This window comes from Eretmochelys imbricata, chromosome 1 (assembly GCF_965152235.1).
Source record: "Eretmochelys imbricata isolate rEreImb1 chromosome 1, rEreImb1.hap1, whole genome shotgun sequence".
NCBI classification, from domain to species: domain Eukaryota; kingdom Metazoa; phylum Chordata; order Testudines; family Cheloniidae; genus Eretmochelys; species Eretmochelys imbricata.
This window is the reverse complement of record NC_135572.1, coordinates 186,694,466-186,716,250: the sequence shown is the minus strand read 5'-3', so window position 1 is coordinate 186,716,250 and position 21,785 is coordinate 186,694,466. Positions and strand designations below refer to the sequence as shown.

Sequence of the window (21,785 nt, the reverse complement as noted above, 5' to 3'; positions counted from 1 at the left end):
CCAATGTGCCATCCCATAATACAGTTATCTAGTCTTTATTAGCACACGGATTAAAGCCAAAGGCAGTACAGGCTCCAGGGGAACTTTTCTGTGCTACCAGGATACGTATCTTCAAATGTTGTCTTAGAGCAGAAAAGTGTCATTGTCGTCGGAGCCTCTTCCTTCCATTTGATGCTGTTTGTATGTACCCTTCTCTCCCCCAGGCTCCTCCCCACACACATTCAGCTTGGCTGACAGGGCGATTGAGACTACAGAATTCAGTGGTAGCTTGGTGAAGTAAAAAGTAATGCAAAATGGAGACTCATTGCCCCAGTGAGAAGAGACCCCATTGCATCCTAATCAATAGAACTTGTGGGACAGATCCTCAGCTCGTGTAAATCTGCAGCCCGCCTTTTATCTGAATGAAGCTGTGCTGACTTGCAATCCGTGTATTTCTGTGCTGCCTCTTGTCCCCAGAATGCTTTGTAAACTTCAATAATAGATTTAAAACCTGTGTACGGAATCCCTTCTCCCAGCACAAAAATGCCTCCACTTCTGGAGTGAAACACAGCAGTGGTATTACCATGTACAGTGACGCTACACGGCCATTCAGGAGAAGACCTGCAGATCATCATTCAGCAACAAAAACTGCAGATGAAATTTAGGTAGAGATTGTAATTACCTGATTTGGACCTTGGTACCAGGGTTAGTTAAAACCCTGACTCTCGTGGCCATTAAAGAACCAGTGGCACTTTTCACAAGCATCAGGAGCAGCATTTATAAATCTGATCTGAAAGATGGCACTTCCAGTAGCAAAGAGAACTGAATGCTGGGGAACCAGTTCAGTGCTGACTTTGAGGGAAAGATGTCATCTGCCAGAAGCACCAACACTCACTCCCTGCATCACCTGGAGGTCTCCTATATGAGTATTTATGGGTCTGACCCTGTTCAGCTTATTTGGTGTGATGAGATCCAGTAGTGCTCTCAGTGCTGAAACTTGGGGTAAATCCCTTCTAACTATGTGATCTGGTTTCCCACATCCCCTTCCTCTTCCTGGCCTAACCAATACTTAGGTATGCCAATCCATTTCCTGTGCCAGCAGTTCTTGGGGGGGAAATATGCCCCACTTTCCTAGACGGGGGAAGAAGGGAGATGGACTGAGTCAGAGTTGTCTGGGCCTCGCTTTGTGTCTACTCAGACCTTGCTCCTCACTTCAAATCTTCATTCAGTGGGATCTAGGGCATACCAAATCCCAGATAGCCCCAAAAGTGCAGGAAAGGCACCGGTACCTTCATACAGATGTAAATACACTGAACTATTTTGTTTGTGTTTGAAGTAGTTTCTAGGGGCACCAGTCAGGGATTAAGGCCCATTGTATTAGGCATAGCCCATGCACATACAATAAAAAGACTGTCACTCCATGATTCTTGTTTCAGCATAGGGAGGGCACCAGGGTTTTAAACCCATTGTCACCCTGTTCAGAGCGGGTCTGAACGCAGTGGCTAAAATACCAGTGGGTGCTGTGCCTTGCATACACTAGTGCAGCCACCTTTGCTACCACTCGGGGAGCTGAACTGATGGAGGTAATGGTGGGAAGTTGAGAGAGTCACTGTCTCTGTGATTTGCCCAAGGTCAGACAGCAAGCATGTGGCAGAACTTGGCACAGAATTCCTGACTTCCCGCCATGGGCTCTGACTGCAAACCAGACTATGCTTCCCTCCTCTTCCATTCCAGTCAAGTGTCTGTTTCTCACGTTGCTCATGTTTTAATGTCCATATTGATCTGATCCCCAATAGCCTTTAAAAAGCTTTCAGTTCAGTGAGATGATCAGGGTGTGGCAGGGTACACGCTCTATCTGCAGGTGGCTTTCTGTAGCGCTGGGTCAGCAGCACAGAGATTTGTGCAGGAAGCTTTGGAAAAACAAGGGTTCATTTAACAAGTGCAGCCCTAGGGACGGAGGAATCTGAAGTCCCTGGAGAACGGATGATATGTGTGAATCTCCTGCTAGACTGGATGCCTTAATCCAGGATCCTTCTAAGGGGCCTGAGGCAGCTGTGAGAAACCAAGCCTCTCACTGTGGGAGCTGTGGGGAGGATTCAGGAGTTCATTGAGGTGAAGGAGGAAACTGGGAAGATTCAATACAGGGGTCTCTAAATTCCTGTGGATCAGTGGTCCTATTTAGTCTTATACAAGGAGATAATGGATGAGACTGCATGTGCGGGGAGGGTTGTCATCTTTTTTTTTTTTTTTTTAAATTAACTGTGGGTGTTTTTTCTCTGTGTTAATGACCTACCACTTCTCATCCTCCCCTCTCCTTCCTCTTAGTGACCAAGCTACAGGTCAGCAAATCAAAGCGGAGCATCACCCTGGTGGAGAACAGGCCCATCCCCCTGAACTGCTCCGTGAAATCGCAGACCAGCCTGGACTCTCACTTTGCTGTGCTGTGGTATGTCCACAAGCCGTCCGACGCCGATGGCAAGCTCATCCTGAAGACAACCCACAGCTCTGCTTTCGAGTACGGCACCTACGCCGAGGAGGAGGGGCTACGGGGGAGGCTGCAGTTTGAGCGGTCCTCCTCTGGAGGGCTCTTCAGCCTTACTGTCCAGCGGGCAGAGGTCAGTGACAGCGGCAGCTACTACTGCCATGTGGAGGAGTGGCTGCTCAGCCCCAACCATGCCTGGTACAAGCTGGCGGAGGAGGTGTCTGGGCGAACCGAGGTCACCGTCAAGCAGCCAGGTAACATGGACTACACCGGCAGGGCATTCCCCTGGCAAACCCTCTTTCCAGCAGTTAACTTTGCCCAAAACCTGTAGCTGAACTAAATATTGTTGAGCTAAATCCTTCTCCCCTTCCTCCCTCTCCCACACTAAACCTTTGTCCCCAAACTGGACCCAATCACACCTTCCTCACCTCATAGCCTGGGCCTTTGTCCCCAAACTGGAAGCCAGGCTTCTCTTCCCACTTTGCCAAACATCCCCCTGTTTGTTGCGTGCTCTTGGGACGCGCCTCCCCTCCCAGCCAGAGTGCTGGAATCTGGTAAGTCCCTCTGTTCCGGCTGGGGTGATGTGTGGTTAGCAAGCGGTGCAGGTGTTCCTACATAAAGGTCATTTGTTTCCCACTGGGCCTGGGCAGCTAATAGGTTCCACACCTGTTTCAATCACCCACGGAGAGCTTGGCTAGCGTCAGTGAAACATCTCAGCCTTACTCTGTCATGTTGAAGCTCAGAGCCACTGTCACTCTTCCTGTTACCCCCAGGAGCACCCGGGGCTTACGCAAGTGTATCACGTTCACAGCCTGAGTCTGCCCTTACTATCATCTGTATCAACCGCATTCGTGATGTCTGTCTCCTCCCTGAACTGATTTGTGTCCAAACCACGCGGGGCTCTGCAGCTTCCCCTTCAAATGGGGACCCTGTCCTCAAGGGCTATTCTCCCTCTGCCCCTTCCCCCGCCCACACACACTCAAGGAAAGCCCAAGGGGGTTCAGGAATGGAAGCAGACTGCTGGGTTAAGGAATGTACTCAGGGATGTTTTACCATCCTCCTGAGCTGTAACGGTGTGTTAAAGGGAGGAGATAAAGGGCTCTGTATCGGGTATTACACAGCCTGCCTGTTCCCACAGCAGAGCCTTGCACAGGAATAAGGAAGTGTGATTTACCCTCTCCAGGCATATGCATAAATCCATGTAGTCCTTTGGGAACTGGCTACTTTCCACATAGCTGGCAACTGGAAATGGAGTTTTGCAGGAAACTGGATAAGAGGCACCATGCTGGGATGGGGGATGTTTGCAGAAGTGGGGTGGGCAGTAGTCTTGCCTGGTACAAGCCTTGACCTGCCGTGCCTCCGCAGTTCCCTACCTCACGCTGTCCATGGCCTGCACTCTCCATGCAACCCCATCTCCCCACTGCTATGTTTTGATTTAGCCGTTGAGTCATTAACCAGCAAAATGGATGCTGGCATTGGGAGCGCATGTCTTCAGGGTTAGGGAGAGAAGAAGCTGGATTGTGTCGGAGTGAGGACACAACGGAAGGGGATCTGCCTTGAAGAGGGAGGTGTGGACAGGCTGGGGCATTTTACATTGTGTTGAAAGTAGAGGATCGGTTTTGGGGGTGGGGAGAGGTGGGATCAGCACAGCTCTTATTGGATGGATCTTTCTGGAGAAGGGCTTGAAGACGCCTTTAGTTGTTGGTGGCTTTGTCTTGACAAGGAAAAGTGGTCAAGTTGAGGTTGGGCTTAGCTACATGGGACTGCTCCTCCTATGTCAATGTTAAGTAAGAGTGTAACTCCTGTTTGAGACAGTGTCCTGCTGCTGGAGTGGCAACTAGTGACCTAATGAGAGGGAGCAGGCATGTGTGTGCCTGGCAGAGCTCTGCATGCAGGGCTTTTTCATATCCAGTTTGATTTTACTGTCTGCCAATGTCCCAACGGGAGCGTGTCTCGGCTCTCTTGCACTCTGCATGAGAGATGAGTAATGAGTTTAATGAGGTGAGAAGCTGGCTGCCAGGGAGAGAGAAATCTGCTCTGCTGGTGGTTTCCATGGCAGAGGATGTCATTGGCAGCGATGGGAAATGGAGGTAATAAGGATGTACTGAATTAATCAGGATCCTGCTCCTCTCCGCCAAAGTGGTCCTCAACCATGGATATGCAGGGGAGGAGGGCTGTTTATGTGGGGTTGGGTGGGGAGGGAGGATCTTTAAAGGCTGACAGCTTCCCCCATCCAGGTCTCACTCCAGAGGCATATTATCCGGGCCTCCTCCTGGAGGAGGAACCTGCCTTGCCCAGACAGCTAGAGGACTCCAGCTTCCTCTGCATGTGAAGAGTACCCTGTGGGGGTGACTGCAGCTGAGAAAGAATACCCTCTAGGTCTAGGGGAGGAGGAGGGAAGAGCACCGCTGGGAGGCAGATCTGCAGAAGGATAATATCATGCAGATGAGGGGTTCAACTCATAATCCTTGACTGGTAATCAGTCCTTCAGCATTTCAGCAGTCTGGGCCTAGGCAGGACAGAGCAGTTATCCTACAGCTGTAGTGTAGCCAGTCTCCAACCTCTAGGTCAGGTGTTACCATGTCTATTTATCCAGGCCATGAAACACCACAGACGAGAGTATATGGCCCGAGGGCCAAATGGTCACCAGACCCAGTTGTTCACAGTACTCCATGGATCCTCAAACTCTGGTCCAAAGAAGTACAGATATCAACGGGTGGTTGCAGGGGGTTACGTGCCTGGGGACCTATGTGTGATGGGAGGAGGAGGGTTGTAACCCACTATTGACTTTACACCCCTAAACCTTATGCCACTCAGTGTTATGTGAGACCCTTTAGCACCCATCTCTGTTCTGTCATGACAGAGCATTTACTGTACCAGGGAAGCTCAAACCCTGCCCTTTCTGAGGGTTTGCTTTGGCAGCTTGGTAGGAGGCTGGGATATACACATTATGTGCATACACAGCTGATTGCAGCCACCCTCGGTGTCAATTAAGTTGTAGGTCAAATTGAGGAGAAATTCCTAATCTAGGGACACCAGGTGTGACCCCTTCAGCTCCAGATAGTCTTGTTGGCACGTTCTAAATCCCCAGAACCTGTTAGAGGATTGCTGTGTCTCCAGTACCTCTCTGGCCTTCCACACCATGGGCATTGGGTGACTGTATTTATTTCACCTGAGAAAAAAGGGGCACTAAGAGAATCAGGTGCCCAAATTCCATTGAATTTCAAAGGGATTCAAATGAACTTCCTTTGGCTTCTTTGAAAATCCTAGCCTTACCTTTTTTACCACACCCAGAATTGTGTTAGATGGTTCACAGAACAAACAGGAAGCTCTGGGGAGCTGAGAGCCTGATTTTAGGCGTGAGTGAGGAGGCACACACAGCTGGGAAGGGATTGGGGTGAGGAAGGACAGCAGTTGTTGCAGTCATGTCATCGTGCTTTTTTTTGGTCTCTGTTTTTCCCCTCCCCCCAGACAATCGTCTACAGGTGAACCAGACCCAGAAGAACATCACGGTTCTGGAGAACCAGTGGGTGACACTGGAGTGCGCCGTCACCAACCGGACCAGCCCCGCTTCGCAGCTCTCAGTGGAATGGTACGTGTGGAAATCTGGCCACCCAGAGAAAGAGGCAGTGGCACGGCTGAGCCGCCAGGCCACTCTGCAGTACGGAGATCTGGCAGCACTGAGCGACCTGAAGGGCAGGCTACATTTGGAGAGCCCTTCCCCAGGCCTGTACCTGCTCACCCTCCAGAACGTGGTGGTGCAAGACAGCGGAGCCTATGACTGCCGCGTCGAGGAGTGGCTCTTGGATCCCAGCAACCAGTGGTACAAAAGGGCAGAAGACCTCTCTGGGCTGACTACTGTCACTGTGAAACAGCCAGGTAACTGGATCCTGTGGGTCACATTCCTCGGGCTCTGGGGCTGCATCAGAGAGAGAGACCCTTCCTCTCCTTCCCAAATTGTGAGGGTCCTAACCTGGCTTGCCAGGCCTCTCCTCATCACCCCCCTGAAACCAGAAATCTCCCACATCGTGAGAAATGGCGTAACTGACTATTCATTGTTATAATGGCACATCTACCACCTCAAAGCACTCCCCAAACATGACCGCTTGGCAGCCCCATCTCCAGTGGGCATGTGAGGGAGCCATATCTCAGTCCAGCCTGCATGTTCATCCACCAGCTCAGGACTGATTTGGGCATGCTGGGGAGGGAGGGAGGGGAATGGCGGCCGTGTGACTCTTTCATGCCCGTTGCCAACTCCCTCTTTGTTTCTCTCCTTTGTTCCCTCACCCCCATGCACTGCAGCTGAGCTGGGGGGAGCAGGGCTGGCAGCAGCAACAGCTTGAGCTAACATTTCTGTGTCCCTTCATTGCCACCATGCTAATCTGGAGGGAGAACATGGGGTACTGCAGACACAGCAATCCTCTAATAGGATTTGGGGATTGGTTGTCTTCCTCTCTGATGTTGCTGGAGGGCCTATGAATTTTTTTAAAGCACCAGCACCACCCTGACCCCAAGGTGCCGCAAGGGGGTGGAGATGGAGAGCGTGGAATTTATATCTAGATATTTTTTTCATTTCAATCATTCAGATGACTTACATTGCATATATTTTACACGGTGTTAATGTTCTAGTTTAAAATGCGACCTTGTGTGACATCATGATCTGTTTAAAGGGACCTTATGATCTTGCATGAGCATCTGATGGGAGATAATTACATGGGTTGAAAACCTCTTCAGGCATTCAGATTGGAGCTTTTATCCAAGCTGTTTAGCAAGATGGATTGTCGCCACACTACAGATGGAGAAACTGAAGCAGAGCAATATTGTGACTTGTCCAGTCTGGGAACAGAACTCCCGGCCCTCTACCTGATGAGGGGGTTAGGAAGCAATTTCTCCTGGGAGGAGATTATTTCATAACTGCTCACTTTTGGGGCTTCTTGCACTTTCTTCTGAAGCATCTGGTGCTGGCTGCTGTCAGAGACAGGGTACTGGGCTAGATGGGCCACTGGTCTAATCTGGTCTGGCAGTTCCTGTGTTCCCTGCTGCTGCCAAATACACACTCGTGCCATGTACAACAAAGTGACAGTGGGAACAGAACCCTTCCTTAGCCTTTCCAGAGCCTGTGCCTGCTTTGCAGGAGGTGTATGTCTGAAGCCTTTCACTCATTACAAGAGCCCCTGGCTGGAAAGTGAAGCCAGACAAATTCAGACTGGAAATAAGACACACATTTTGAACAGTGAGGGTAATGAACAACTTACCGAGGGAAGTGGTGGATTCTCCATCCTCTGAAGTGTTTGAATCAAGACAGGATGTCTTTTTAAATGAAATGCTTCTGTTCAGCCAGAAATTATTGAGCTTGATGAAGGAATCACTGGTTGAAATTCTCTGGCCTGTGCTAGACAAAAGGTCACACTAGACGATCATAATATTCCCTTCTGGATTTAAGCCCCTGGGAATACATTCATTGATTGTTTTTACACAGATCCCCAGGATATTTCATTGGGACTTCTCCCTGGTTATGTGCAATGCTGCTGGCAAAATGTCAGGAGACTGGAAAGGTTGTGGCAGGGATGTAATTACCTGTGGAGAGGGTTTGTGCCCTAAAGGGAAAAAATGCTGTCTCGGGGATTATGAAAATCATATCCATGAAATCTTGGCTTGGGAAACTCTTCCAAATGACATGGCTTGAGCAGAAAGGTCCTCATGTCTCCAAGGGATTACTACGTAGATTACACATACTATAACTAAGATTATTTATAGATCTCCATTTGAGCTGAAACTTCCCAGCCCTGATCGAAGCCCTGAGATGAATGCTTTAGCAAAGTGTAGCAGGAAATCCCTTTAGCCCCTTTTGAGCGGTGGAAGTGTGTGTTGCGTTGGATGGGTGTGGGGAGATAGGGAAAGAGGACTACATTGATTTAGGTTTAAAGAAAAGCAACCTTTTTTTGCTCACAAGTAACTCAAAAATGGCTGAAGAAAAGCTCCAAACTTAGCATGTGACTCATTCTTCCATGAAAAAGAATCTCTTTGTTCTTATTTTTTGGGACTCAGTAGTTGTGAGCAATTGGAAAATACTCTCGTAGGTAACTTGCAAAAAGGAGGAAAACTGGGTTTTTGCCTTTCCTGTATTTCCTGCTTTATGAGGAGGCCTGGATTTGCCTTGCTTGTGTGTATCTTAGAAATCTCAAGAATCTCAAGGCTTGTCTTCTCCATTTCCTCCTGCGGCCTCCCTGAAGGACACAAACTCAAACCATTGACATATACTTGCAGCCTTACATCATCTGCATGAAGTTTCTTATATGAGAATTTCCTTAGGACCATCTCAAATACCTAAGAACTGCTAGAAAGGTGCCCTGTTCCTGTAAACCCTAAGGGCCCTGATCCAGCAATGCTTGGGAGGCCTGGGGGAGGGGATCCTGCTAGCTGCAAACACCACCTGCTGCCCTTTAGAGGGAAGTCCTGATGCTGCAGACCTCAGGTCCACAAAAAAAGTGTCCCACTTCTATGAACTTCTTTAGACTCTCAGGATGCTGTAGAGAGTTGTAGGAGAGCCACATTCCTATTATCATCTTAATGCCTGCAGGAAGTGGGGCGAGGGAAATGCAGGTGGCAGACTTTGAGAGTTGATAGAATGAAGGGAAAAAGTCCCTCCTACTTCAGCTACTCCCCATTGTCCATGAAGAGGATCAAAGGGAGTGGAGACTTTCTTCCCTATTCCACCGCTTTGTCAGCTTTAGGCCTGGTCTACACTACAAACTTAGGTCGACATAAGCTGCATTAGGTCAATTTAATAATGTATGTGTCTACACTACCGAGACCCTTCCGCTGACCTAAATGGCCTGTAAAGTCGACTTCTGTACTCCAGCTCTTCAAGAGGTGTAGCGCTTGATTCGACATCCACAGGTCGACATGGGGATAGTATAGACACTGCGTTGTGTAATTCAAATGAATTGGCCTCCAGGAGGTGTCCCACAGTGCTCTGCTGTGACTGCTCTGGAGAGCACTTTCAACTGCGCTGCACGTCAGCCAAGTACACAGGAAACAGCCGCTCCCCTGTTAAAGCCCCGGGAACTTTTAAATTTTCATTTCCTGTTTGATCAGCGTGGAGAGCTCGTCAGCACGGCTGATCATGAAGACCCAAGGTCGGAATCGCGCTCCAGCATGGAGTACACAGGAAGTGATGGATCTCATTGCTGTGTGGGGAGAACAGTCTGTGCAGGCAGAACTCCAAGCCAGTAGAAGAAATGCTGACATCTATGCCAAGATCACCCGGGGCCTGGGGGAGAAGGGCTACACTGCATGAAAATAAAGGAGCTTCGACAAGCGTACCAGAAGACAAGGGAGGTGAACAGTCGCTCTGGTTCTGCCCCACAGACATGCCGCTTTTATGAGAAGCCGCATGCGATTCTTGGTGGCAACCCCACCACTACCCCAAAACGCTTTGTGGATACCTCCCAGGAGCCCTGAGTGACCTCAAGCAACAACAAGGAGGACGTTGAGGAGGAGGAGGAGGGAAATGTGAGGCAGACAAGTAGAGGATCCATTCTCCCCAACAGCCAAGAACTGTTTTTAGCCCTGGAGCCCACCCCGTTCACAGGACCAGTCGGCGGCAGAGCGTGATGCCAGGGAAGGCACCTCTGGTGAGTACACCTTTCCAATCAAACTGTAGGGGTTACATGCTGTTATTTTTTAGGTTTAATCTGAACAAAAAGGTAGGTGTAGTGGGTATCGATGGCCACTCCAACTACACAGAGGGTGCTCTCTGAAAAAGATTGTTTATGTGCACAGGGATGGCCCGGGAATCCTCCATGGAGATCTCTAGGAAGCTTTCATGGAGGTACTCTGCAATCCTTTGCAGAAGGTTTCTGGGAAGGGCTGCCTTGTTTTGTTCATCACAGTAGGACACTTTCCCATGGCACTCCAGTATTAACTCTGCTGGCATCATTGCAGCATAAGGACCAGGTCTGTACCCAAACACTTGCAGCATCTGCTCCCCTGCCACCTCTGTTACGCTCAGGAGAGTGATATTACATATGATCACGTAGGGGAAATGGGGAAGCTTTCAATGCTAGCCCTTAACCACAAACAATTCAACAAGTAATACGCCCCCCGTTTGGTGAAATCTGGGTCGTACAACCACACTTTGCCAAATGTGCCGTGGTTGTGATTGGAAGGGATCACTGCATATTGCAACCAGTATTTAAAAAAGGCAGGGAGGGCAGCTTCCTAGTTGTCTCCATCCTCCCCACCCCAACCCAGTGCCACTTCTGTAAAAAAACCAAACTATTTGGGGGGCTTTACATTGCTGCCTGTCCTCAAGCACCATCCAGGTTTCTAGGGGCAAGGGGGCTTTTGTCAAGCTCCAACCAGTGATCCCAAGGATGTCTTCACAAAAGCTGCAGCACAAGACTTCTCGCCCATGCCTCCTGGCCTTACTCACCATGGCTGGAGCAGCAAACTGACTCTTTCAGTAGCCAGTGGTTGTGATTATGTTGTGGTTTGCAGGGAAGTGCATTGAGGGGTGTTTTTTTTATTTAAAAAAAACAATTAACCTTGCACCAGAAACAATATATGCACTGTTAATGCTACCCTAGTGTTTTGTCTTCCTTGCAGCTGAAACCTTGTCCGTCGGCACATCCTCCACACCGGGACAGAGACTTTCCCAGATTAGAAGGCGGAAAAAGAAGACTCAGGAGGACCTGTTCCATGAGTTAATGCGCGCCTTCGAGAGTGACAAGACAGAGTGCAGCGCATGGAGGATCACACTGTCTGAGAACGTGGGCATGGACAGGGAGGACAGGAGAGCATGCAGGGAACAAGAGCGTGCCAAGCAGGAAGAGATGCTGCGGATTATGAAGAAGCAATCAGACATGTTGAAGCGTCTGGTTGAGGTTCAAGAAAGGCAGCTGGATGGTAGAATCCCTCTGCAGCCTATGCTGAACCTGTTGCCATCATCGCCCAGTTCTACATCCTCCTCCCCCAAACGTCCTATGAGGCGGGGGAGGAAAGTTCGGTATCCCTTGCACTCAACACCAGGGGAGGGTACAAGGACCAGAAGGCGCCCATTCCCACACCTTTGATTGTTATTGCAGTGCATCTGTAAGCAAGCCATCCTTGTTTCTCCCCCCACGGTGTTATCAGCCCTTTTGCCCCAGGTTATCTTACTTTTCTTTGCTGTCTCTGTGTGTTTGTGCTCATAATAAAACTTAACAGATTGAGGAGAAAAGGCTCTTTATTCATTCAACACACAGTGGTTAGTGTGGGTGGAATTTACAGGGAGAAAATGCAATGAAGTGGACAGTTTGGTAAGGAACACAGATAAGCGTCACATTACTCTGGCTCGTTGCTGAAACTGGTTTTCAAAGCCTCCCGGAGACACAGAGCCCTCAATGTGCTCTTCTTATTACCCTGGTTTCTGGCTTCTCAGCAGCGCTCCACCATGTAAAGATGATGCGTGACTGTCTCCAGCAACTGCGAATTGCTCCGCTCTGTGTCTTCCAGCAGGGCTGCTAGCGTGGTATCACATTGTTCCATGCAGCGGCTCCTACTTTGGCTGAGCAAATACTGCAGGATAAGGTGCGAGGTGTTGGTAATGCTTACAACAACAGCATACAGCTGAGCTGGGTCCATGCTTATCGTGCTATGGCGTCTGCACGGGTAACCCAGGCCTACCAAAAAAAGGCGAGAAAAAGGCTTGGTTTTTTTGCGGTTGATTTCAGGGAGGGAGGGGGGAAAGTGCATCTTGGGAGGCTAATACTCTGTTCCCATAACCACCCGCACAAATGTTTGGTCTCATAAGGCATTGCAAGCCCAACCCAAAATTCCACTCCACTACATGCACTGTGGGAGAGCTACCCACAGTGCAGTGCTCCAGGCATCAATGCAAGCCCTGCTAGTGAGGATGCATTCCGCCACTACAATGAGCATAGCGTGGACACGCAAGATTGACTTGCTTAAATCGGAGGCTCGATGTCAACTTACATAAAATCGACTTAACTTTGTAGTGTAGACATGGCCTTTAGGAATCTCAGAACCTCCCCTGATCCCATGAACCTTGGGCTGCTCATCAGGGCTCCTAAGGGCTCCCTGCTGACCTTGGTAGGTTCCAGGAAGATCCCCACACAGCCTGTAACAGGCTTCCCACCCAAAATGATCCAAAATTAGCCCCTGACCCCAGGAGCCAGCCAAAATAGCCTCCTGAAGTCTACACAGGAGCTGTGCTCCCTTAAATGGAACTTAGATGGCCTACAGGGTAGAAAAGCTGAGTGGGGCTTACGGGTGTACTTTTGCATAGGAAGAGATCAAAGGGGAAGTCCCCTATTTCCTTTGGACTTGCTGAGGTCTCCAGGAGGGGGAACCTCCGGCCAAGCTTTTGAGGAGAAATTATTTTTCTATTGAAAAGATTCCCTTGTAGTTGGTTGCACTTTGAACTCAGTCTGTGTAAAGAGAAGGGCTAGAAGTTGCATTCTTAAATCTTTAAATGGAAACTTAGATCTCCGGCAGCTCTTTGGGGTGCTGTGGTAGGTTCTCCAGAGCCCATATTCCTTGATGATGTTACTAAATCAAATGTTAATTGTTCTTGAAATCAGATTTTAAACAACTAAATTTAGGTCCTGGGCCCTGGATCTCAGCTAGGGGAACTGGTGAAGCTAGCTTTATCCCTCCCCTTTGTTTGCTGCAAAGTGGCCCAAAAAAAAAAAAAAAAAACAACCCAGAAAACGACAACCCTGAGAATCTTGAAACTGTATTTAACACCTCTGTTTTGGGGGATCATCGTGATTTAGGAACCCATTGTCCGATTCACTTTGTGCTTTTTCAGAAAAAATCAACCTTGGCCCCAGATCAGAGTTATCAGTATTGAGGCCAAAAATATGATGGCTTTTGTAAATTTTAGAACTCAGGAGAAAAAGATCAGACTTATAATGTAAGTTTATTTGCAACATTAATGATGGAGCAGTATTGTTCCTTAATATACACAATGTGAGTGAATATAGGAGAACTGTAATTTTTTGGAGTTCCTTATTTCTTTATGCATCTAAATGAATTACCTTGATGTAACCGTTTTTCCATATGACAATATACGCACGTGCACACTTCTTCCTGGAAGGTTGCTGCCAGGGTCTGTCTGGGTAGCACAAACAAGGCCTAACTGAGCTATAGGAAAGTTCACATTTCGACCCTCTGATCAAAATGAAGCATTGTTCGCTGGGGATGTTTGCACGGGATGGCCACAAATGGTACAGTGGCCAGGGATAGGCTGCGTTTAGCCTGGGGGCTGTGCTTCACCCACCCCCACCGTGGCTGTGCACTTGGGCGGGAAAGGGGTAGCCATTTCAGACAGTGTTTGTTCTGTTTTTCTCTCCGCTTTCATTAATGAATGTCTCCGAACTGTCAGATCCCACCTTGCAGGTGGATACCGCCATCTCCAACCTCACGGTGCTGGAGAAGGAGCCCTTCCCGCTGGACTGCAGCATTCTGTCCCGCTCCAGCCAAGAGTCCCACTTTGCTGTGACCTGGTACAACTTGAGGATGAAAGAGGGAGGAGGCCATGGCACGGAGGAAGAGGAGGAGAGGGAGGCCCTGCTAAGCGTGGGCCCGGATGCAGTGTTTGGCCAGGAGGCAGGCCGCTTTGAAGGCAGGCTGCGCTTCCAGAGGCTCTCCTCTGTCCTCTACCGACTGACGGTGCTGCAGGCAGGCGCTGCGGATGCTGGCAACTACTCATGCCTCGTGGAGGAGTGGCTGCCTGATCCCAAAGGGGTGTGGTACAGGCTGGCTGAGGAGGAGTCTGGCACTGTCACTATTCACGTGCAGGACACAGGTGAGACGTCAGACGGCTCCAACGGGGAGGTGGGGCGGGGCAGCCGGGGAGACTGAGGCATGGGACTGTGCAGAGAAGTGTATGTTAATATATCTATGCAAACGTTCTCCGCAGGCCCTACAACCTTCCTGGCATCATGCTAGGAGGCTAATAATGGAGCCTTTCACTTCTGCCATAGATTCAGATGGGGAATAACCCAAAGTCATTCCTGTCTGGTGTCCCCTATGTTGTGAGTTGGTGGGTTTCAATCTAGTTCGTAGGGGACTCCTGTCCACCATTGACACCAGTGGCCCCCCTTGTTGGCAATCAAGGCAGAGAGGCCAAGGATTGAATGGACCATGGAGACTGGATTGTCCTGTCCTGCCTTGAAGAGGCTCCTTCAGGTTAGGGGTGAGGCAGGCAGAGGCAACAGTGCAGTTGAAGTGGCTTATGCTGTGCCTTTCCGGTGGGTAAGGAGGGACTTATTCATCAGAGTGTCCAACCCTGGTGCCTTTCGCCAGCGCTGTATTCACTGACAACCAAAAAAGACAGAAACACAATTAAAAGCCGGGCAGTGCTGGAGCTTGGGAGCATAATGTCTGTCACTGACCTGCATGACCCCTCCCTCATCCCTGAGAAGCAACAGCCAGAAGCCCTGAATTGAGGTGGCTGGCTTTGTGACACTGGCTAATGTCCATAGGGGTTTAGGATGAGCCTGTTCCTCAAACTCTAGTGACCCAGGTGCTCCCAGCTACTGTCTGTACATCAGCATGAAATCCAGCATCCTACGGGTCAGCTGCACAGCCGGAGGCTGCACTGTCTTCTATAGGGGAGACGCTTGTGCCTGACTGACTTGCCGGGAACTTTTGAGGAGCTTGACACACATGCTGCTTTCTTCTCTTCTGCTCTGAGAGCCAGTGTGCACTGGGCTGAACTGTCCAGCATTTCCAGTTTCCTTTTCCAGCGCATAGGGTGAGAAGGTGCAAACAGGCTTTGGATGCAAGTCCTGTGGATTTTGCAGTGCTTGGAGCTGCAGACAGCTCACTTGTCACCCCTGGCATTTCAGGTGCACGGGGCGGGCCCTTTGAGATGCCAGCTATCCTTTCTGGTTTCCCTGCCGGATTTCCTCGGTAGGACATGTTTCGGAGCTGAGGATGGGGAATCTTAGTTCAAGCTATCCGTGTCTTTTGGAATATGCAATGAGGCCCCATGGGCACGCCCACTGGAGATCGGGGAATGGATCGCAGAGGTAGAAGCATGAGTGAGGCTGAGTATTAAGCACTCATGCTAGTGAGCCACTCCGCCCTTTCTGCTCCCAGTGGAATGGGAAGTAAAAAAGCCACTTGACTTACAAATGTGGTAGGTGGGACACACCACAGTGGTAGATCCCTGTGTGTCACTGAGACCAAGGTCTGTCTCTTCAAATAAAGGACTTAAATGAATGTGTAGGGTGGGGAGGGAGAATTAAGATGTGGCTGCACCACACTCCCTTCCCCAACCCCTCCATTTCCCCCTGAGGAGGATTGCTGTCACCTGGGCATGGAATACATGGGACATAAATATACCAAAAAAATCTGCTCTGGGTAAATCACTCCCTCAAGCACCAAATCGTGCGGCTGCATCAGAGCTAAGAATATCAGGCTAGTTATTGGGTGAGCCAGTTGCATTGTGTGCTGTGGTGTGTCTGTACATTATTCCATCATCTCTCCCTGCCATGCAAGACAAAGCAGAGCACCCAGCCATGGGTGTGACTCATATAGGAATCTCCATAAATAGGGGTTTGTATTGCATTGGGGCACTGTCCCTTTAAATAGAAAGCTCTTCCAGAATAGGTGGTAGAGCAGGATCTGAGCCCTGTCTGGAAGGTAGATCAGTGCAGCCTTTGGGATTGGAGCTGGAAAGGGAAGAAGTATCACTGTCTCCTTTCAGTCAAACCCCAGCATCCACAAACTCAGAGGCTCTTTAGACTAAGCTAGCTTGGTGCGAGTCCTCCTGCTGAAGGTTGCAAGGTTCAGCTACTTTATACTGGTGAACAGAATAAAAGGTGAAACTTTCCCTGAGATATTGTTGCTTTGTGTTGCCGAGTCTTGTAATATTTGGTGTTTTTCTTAAAGCCCCAGGTCCCAGTGTCGTGGGGTTTGGTGAAAATCTCAGCTTTCATTTAAAAAAAAGTTTCTAGGTTTGAATGGTTGCACAACGGGAGTAAAATATGACCTGACCCCACCTCTTGAGTACAGAGATGAATATGAGTCTAATATAAAGGAATAAGTGTCAGGCAAGGAAAACAAGCCCCCTCCAGCTGACATTTACTGAGGGAAAGAGCACCTTTGTGGGGAGGGGGAGATTTGAAAATCCACTCTGAGCTTGATGCCTCCCCATCTTCACACTAGTCTGTTATCACCGTCTCTTTGACAGTTCTCTGGCTAGTGGTGATGATGACCAAGATTCAGTGTTCAGTGGTGTTCAGTTTTTTTCCTTCTTTTGTCTCTGCTTTCAGGCTCCACTCTGCAGTCCACCATCTGCTCCAACGATGCCCTCTTCTACTTCGTGTTCTTCTACCCCTTCCCCATCTTCGGCATCCTGGTCATTGCCATCCTGCTGGTGCGATTCAAGAGCAGGAACTCCAGCAAGAACTCAGAGGGCAAAAATGGGGTCCCTTTGCTGTGGATCAAAGAGCCACACCTCAACTACTCTCCCACCTGCCTGGAGCCGCCCGTCCTCAGCATCCACCCAGGAACTATAGACTAAAGGGGAGAGGCCGAGACTGACCCACAGAGAGAGAGAGAGAGACGGGGCAAAGACACACCTGGAACCCAAAGGAACGGAGAGGTTTTGATGTTCTTGTTTAGTTTGTTTCAGCATCTGTTCTTTGACTCCGCGACTGAGTCCTTCAGAGTCCCCCAGCTCTGGGATTGGAGGGTCTGAGTCTTCCTCAAGCACCTGTGATAACAAAACTAGTCCAGAGATGGATGGACAGTCCACGTGCTTGCTGTACATAGTGGATTTCCCTCTTTTTGTTCTCATCACTTGTTATCCTTTAGGCTTATGCTTTTGTTACCCAAAGACTGTCGTCTTTCCCTCCCCGTCGCCCCGTGAGCAGCTCCCAGAGCAGTTTCATTCAGCGCTCTGGTCTGGGTATCCTGGGGCTCTTTTTGGAGTAAAAGTATTCATTTCCTGAAATAGATTTTGTTCGCCCCTCCTTGGACTTCATGTTGTAGTGAACAAAATCTTTCTCCAAGGTGAACTGAGCCAGCTGCTCACTATCCTGAAGTGAACAGGACCAGAACTGCGCTTTGAGGGCAGCTGGGTTTCAGTGAGGTCTGTCTCAAAGATGAGGCTAGCTCAGCCGCTTCTCCGTCCCAAACGTTTCTCCTTTCTTTGAGGATTTAGCATGTATGCGGGGCTTCATTTGGGGGGTGTCGTCTTGTCCTTGGACAGGATTGGACGCTCAGGCCACTTGCAGTCAGGACTAAAAGAGCCTGGTTTGCTCCAAAGGACTGTGTGTGCCTGGGGCTTTTGAGACACTCTGGCCCTGCCGCTAGCCAGAAGAAGACTTCCCAGACAGCCCAGCTTACCAGGGACAAAAGCCTCCCCCTCGGTTTTACTAAACAGTACTGCCGCTCTCTCAGAGGTGACAGGGTTGAGACTGGGCTGCCTGTGTGCTCCAGTCACACGGGGCCAGACAGCTGGATCCAACCTTGTCAGCTTGACCAAAGTAATGACTTTAGGAAGCAGGGGAGGGGGAGGCTCCATTTACTGGGATTCATTATATTTGAATGGTCCTGCAAGGGTAGTATGTTACAGCCACGCAATGGGAGTGTGGAATTAATGACAGGTTTCATTTTGTTTCCAATGACTTGCACTAATTACCAATGTGAGTTGAAACCAGGCAAGGAGGCTGCCGGAGGGATTTGCTCCTCGGGTGCTACTATGCCCTCTGGAAAGAAACAGATCCTCTCTCCCTTCTCTTGTGTGTTTTTGTGCCATTTTCTTTATTTTGGCTTTATTTCTCTAGGAGAACAACTCTATTCCCTGCAACCCCCTATTGTAAGCAAGTGCTGGGGCAGTAGGTGCTGTTCTTTCCGTGAAAGATACAGCGGTTAAAAACCACATGGGGGTTCTGTATAATTGGAGCACCCAAATTCCATTACTCACTAAGCCAAGTACCCCAGCACATCCGGTGTAGGAAACCACCACTTCTAACACATCCTTGGCATATGTTGGGAGGGGGGGGAAGGGGGGAACGATGGCCTAGAATGGCCTTTTAGTGTCTTCCTTGATGTCCTGGCAAACTTGGCCGTTGTTTGTCTTTTGTGGAGTGGCTAAATCCAAGTGGGGATATACCGCACACCCTGTTTCCCCATCCCTGTGTGTCTGTGAGGGAGCATTCCCACAGCCTCTGCCCTCTGCAAGCCAATAGGACTATCCTTCCTCAAGAGAGAAGGAGCTGGCAGGTCCATGATAGAGCAGCCCTGCTTGGAGAACTCTGCAGGGCTAGTAGGTTAAACCATGATGCTCTGATGTTTCAGTGCAGGTGAAGAGCCTGCACAGAAATCTACACCCTGTGTAATCTCTCCATAGATGGAGGAGAGGGGGCGTGTCTATACTACATACATGTGCATAAAAGTCTCACTCAACTGGAGGGGGAGTCCACCTAACGTTAGTTTTAAGAGATCCCTTTCCTTATGAGGAAGGAATTTGCTATGCTCCATTTCACTAATACCTTCTTGAAGTCTCCCTCCATCAAATTGTTACTGCTTAGCAGCCCCCCTGTGTGTATAATATTGTTCTCTAATATACACTCAGACACTCTTCCCCCTTGGCTATCCAGAGGGTCTGCTCAGAAGGGAGGATTGAAAAGCGAATGGAAATGAAGAACTAACCAAAAAAAACCAAACAAACGGCAGCCCCAAAACCAGTGGGTATTGTTTTATAAATGTAAAATCTCCTGTACATACTGCTTCAGGGCAGGAAGTGCAACTCATTTCAGTTTTAAAAGGAAAAAAAGACATCAAGAGAAGCCTTTCCTGCCCTAAGAGAACATTGCTCCTCAGCTGAGCACTAGAAATCTGCTGTATTGACCCAGTAGCCTCTACATCTCTCCCCATCCTTTCGAACTGGCATTGCTTCCCTCTTCCCATGGAAAGCTGTTACACAGTGACCTCCAGTGGCCGGAAACATTCCCTTCCACGGCTCAGTTCCCTTAAGCAGATGCATTCCTGAGGGCCATGAGGTGGGCTTTCCCTCGAAGCAGCGTTTGTGGTTACACAGTTTACCTGGAATATGACTTATCAGTTGGGCTGGCAACATATTGATATTTTTTTTAATAAACCAGACTCTTCGTGCAACAACTTTTATCATGAAGTTTTTCAAACAACCTTTTCTCTGCTTAACTTTCTGTTACGAGCCAAGAAGCAAAGAGAAAACTGTCCATGCATGATGTGGAAACCTGTTTGGGATTTTTTTTAAAAGAGCTTTGTATTATGTTGCACTAGACATGTTTTATACAACACACCTGAGAGCTGTAGTAAACTGTGTTGAAATCGTGATGAATGTTTGTTGTTGGTTTTGTGTGATAGGGGCTTTCAGCCTGCTTTTTTTCCTCATTCATGCACACCTACTCATGTACTGCTGGCCAAGAGGTAGCTTCCGAATGGCATCTGAGCTGTGTCAAATTGAGATGTAATCTGGCCTTTGGATTCTAACCATGCATTTGGCACAGTTTTGGTGAGGGAAGTATGTAATAAGCAACCCAGGAGGCTGGCAGCTATCGTGGGGTCAGAGGAAAGGCTAATGTTGACTTCCCAGAACTTTCTAGAGCCACTCACTTCTAGGTGAATTCTGGCTTTAGGTTTTCTGCTGGCATAGCTCTGCTCTCATTCTGGGTCCCAGTGTGCACAGCCACTGTGGTGTGGCAGAATAACTTGCCCTGGCTTGCTCAGAGAGCTGGCTAATACAGAAGTTGCCGTAGAACACACTCCTACAGATCCCATCAAAGTTCAAAACAGGAAGGAGCCGCCCATTTCTTTGGCCTTGTGTTCCTGGTTCTCCATGTGTGTGCAATCTCGGAAAGAACATGGGTGGCACCTCAGTACTAAAACAATTTTTATTGACAGTGCAAGAATCTGGCCAACCTTTTGTAAAACTGCTTTGTCAGCACCTCCATTCTGTGGCTGGGGAAACTGAAGCACACATTTAAGGATCACATTTTCAGGCATTTGCACGATTACAAATTCCTCTTCCCTCCACCCACCACATTTCCCTAAATGGACTCAAGCAGGAGAGGGGAGTGCAAGGAATGTTCTAAAACAGAGACTGAGTATCTGCAGCAGGATGGCCATGCGCAGGGGCCATGGGGATAGATCCTCCACTGCAGCTCCAAAGAGGTGGCATCTGAAGTGCAGGGGGGAGTGGCCTGTGGGACAAACAGCAATGCTGAGTGTGTAGCAGAGAACCCTGTGGGAGTTTTACGCTGGGCAGTACCCAGACTGCACAATGTGGCCTGGAGACCTGCTGACTCCTTGAACACCGTGGATGTGCCCAACGAGATCTACACTGAGGTCTGGATGCAGCTGCTTTCCCCTAAAACACTCAGGACTAGAGCAGTTTTTTTAATTTAAAAAAAAAAAAAAGGCTTTTTTTTTTTTTTGGTCAGAAATGTCTGCGAAAAAATTCATGGTGGTGGAGATGTTTTGGTTTTCAGGTAAACTTGTTTTTAAATTTCATTTTGGTGGCAGAAACACCCATTTTCTTTCACTTTTGTTTTTTTACGCTGAAACAAGGTGGGGTTTAGTTTGGGAGGTTAGAATGTGGTTTTGTTCCGACTGTAACAAAACATACATTTTTTTGTTTAAAAAAAACACCACCACAAGTTTTAACAAAAACTTTTCTTTCTTAAAAAATGGTCATGAAACACTAGCTTTTTCCAGCCAGTCCTACTCCTGTCTCCTGAGGTTCTTTGGCAGGGGGAGTCAGATGGAGGGGGCACTGAGGTCCAGGTTGCCTAGCTGCTGAATGTGTGCTTTCCGCATGTGCATGTGTTTATCCCCTGCCCACTATGTAACTGGGATAAAGCATCTCTCAGAAGACAGGGGTCTCCCCCATACAGCCCTGGCTCATGACTTCTCGTCATTCTCTTTTCCCAGTAATAGTAGCCCCTTGCTTTCTTTTGGGAAGGAGAGGCTAAGGGTATATCATTTTGATGAGTAAATACAAACACAAAACTGCAGGGCTTCTGGATCCATGGACCAAGTGCACCACTAACGTTTTCCTCAGCAGTTCCCTTGGAGAGGAAGGAATCTGTACTAAGGTACGTTGCTCTTGTGGTACTAGTTTAGGTTTGTTCTTTAGGTTTGGGGGTAGGAAACAGTTTTCCAAGTCTGAATTTGATCAATGGGCAGATGCATCCTTCCATGACTGCTATAGCAATGGGAGCCCGGACTTGTGCAGAAATACGTGGGCGGGGGGAGTAGCATCCGCACTACCTTACAAAAACAAACCACCTCAGCTCTGAGTTTATATTCCATGTCA

The 21,785-nt window shown here is 48.9% G+C and overlaps 1 protein-coding gene across 1 annotated transcript in view; it reads left to right on the top strand.

Moving 5' to 3' along the window:
- The window catches only part of IGSF3 (immunoglobulin superfamily member 3), a 110,288-nt gene extending 93,285 nt beyond the window's left edge, over window positions 1-17,003 (top strand). The window contains exons 6-9 of the mRNA XM_077807286.1: window positions 2,305-2,715; window positions 5,933-6,340; window positions 13,854-14,276; window positions 16,753-17,003. Coding sequence (XP_077663412.1) covers window positions 2,305-2,715; window positions 5,933-6,340; window positions 13,854-14,276; window positions 16,753-17,003 — 1,493 coding nt within the window. The remainder of the gene's footprint in view (window positions 1-2,304; window positions 2,716-5,932; window positions 6,341-13,853; window positions 14,277-16,752) is intronic.
- The last annotated feature ends 4,782 nt before the right edge of the window (window positions 17,004-21,785 follow it).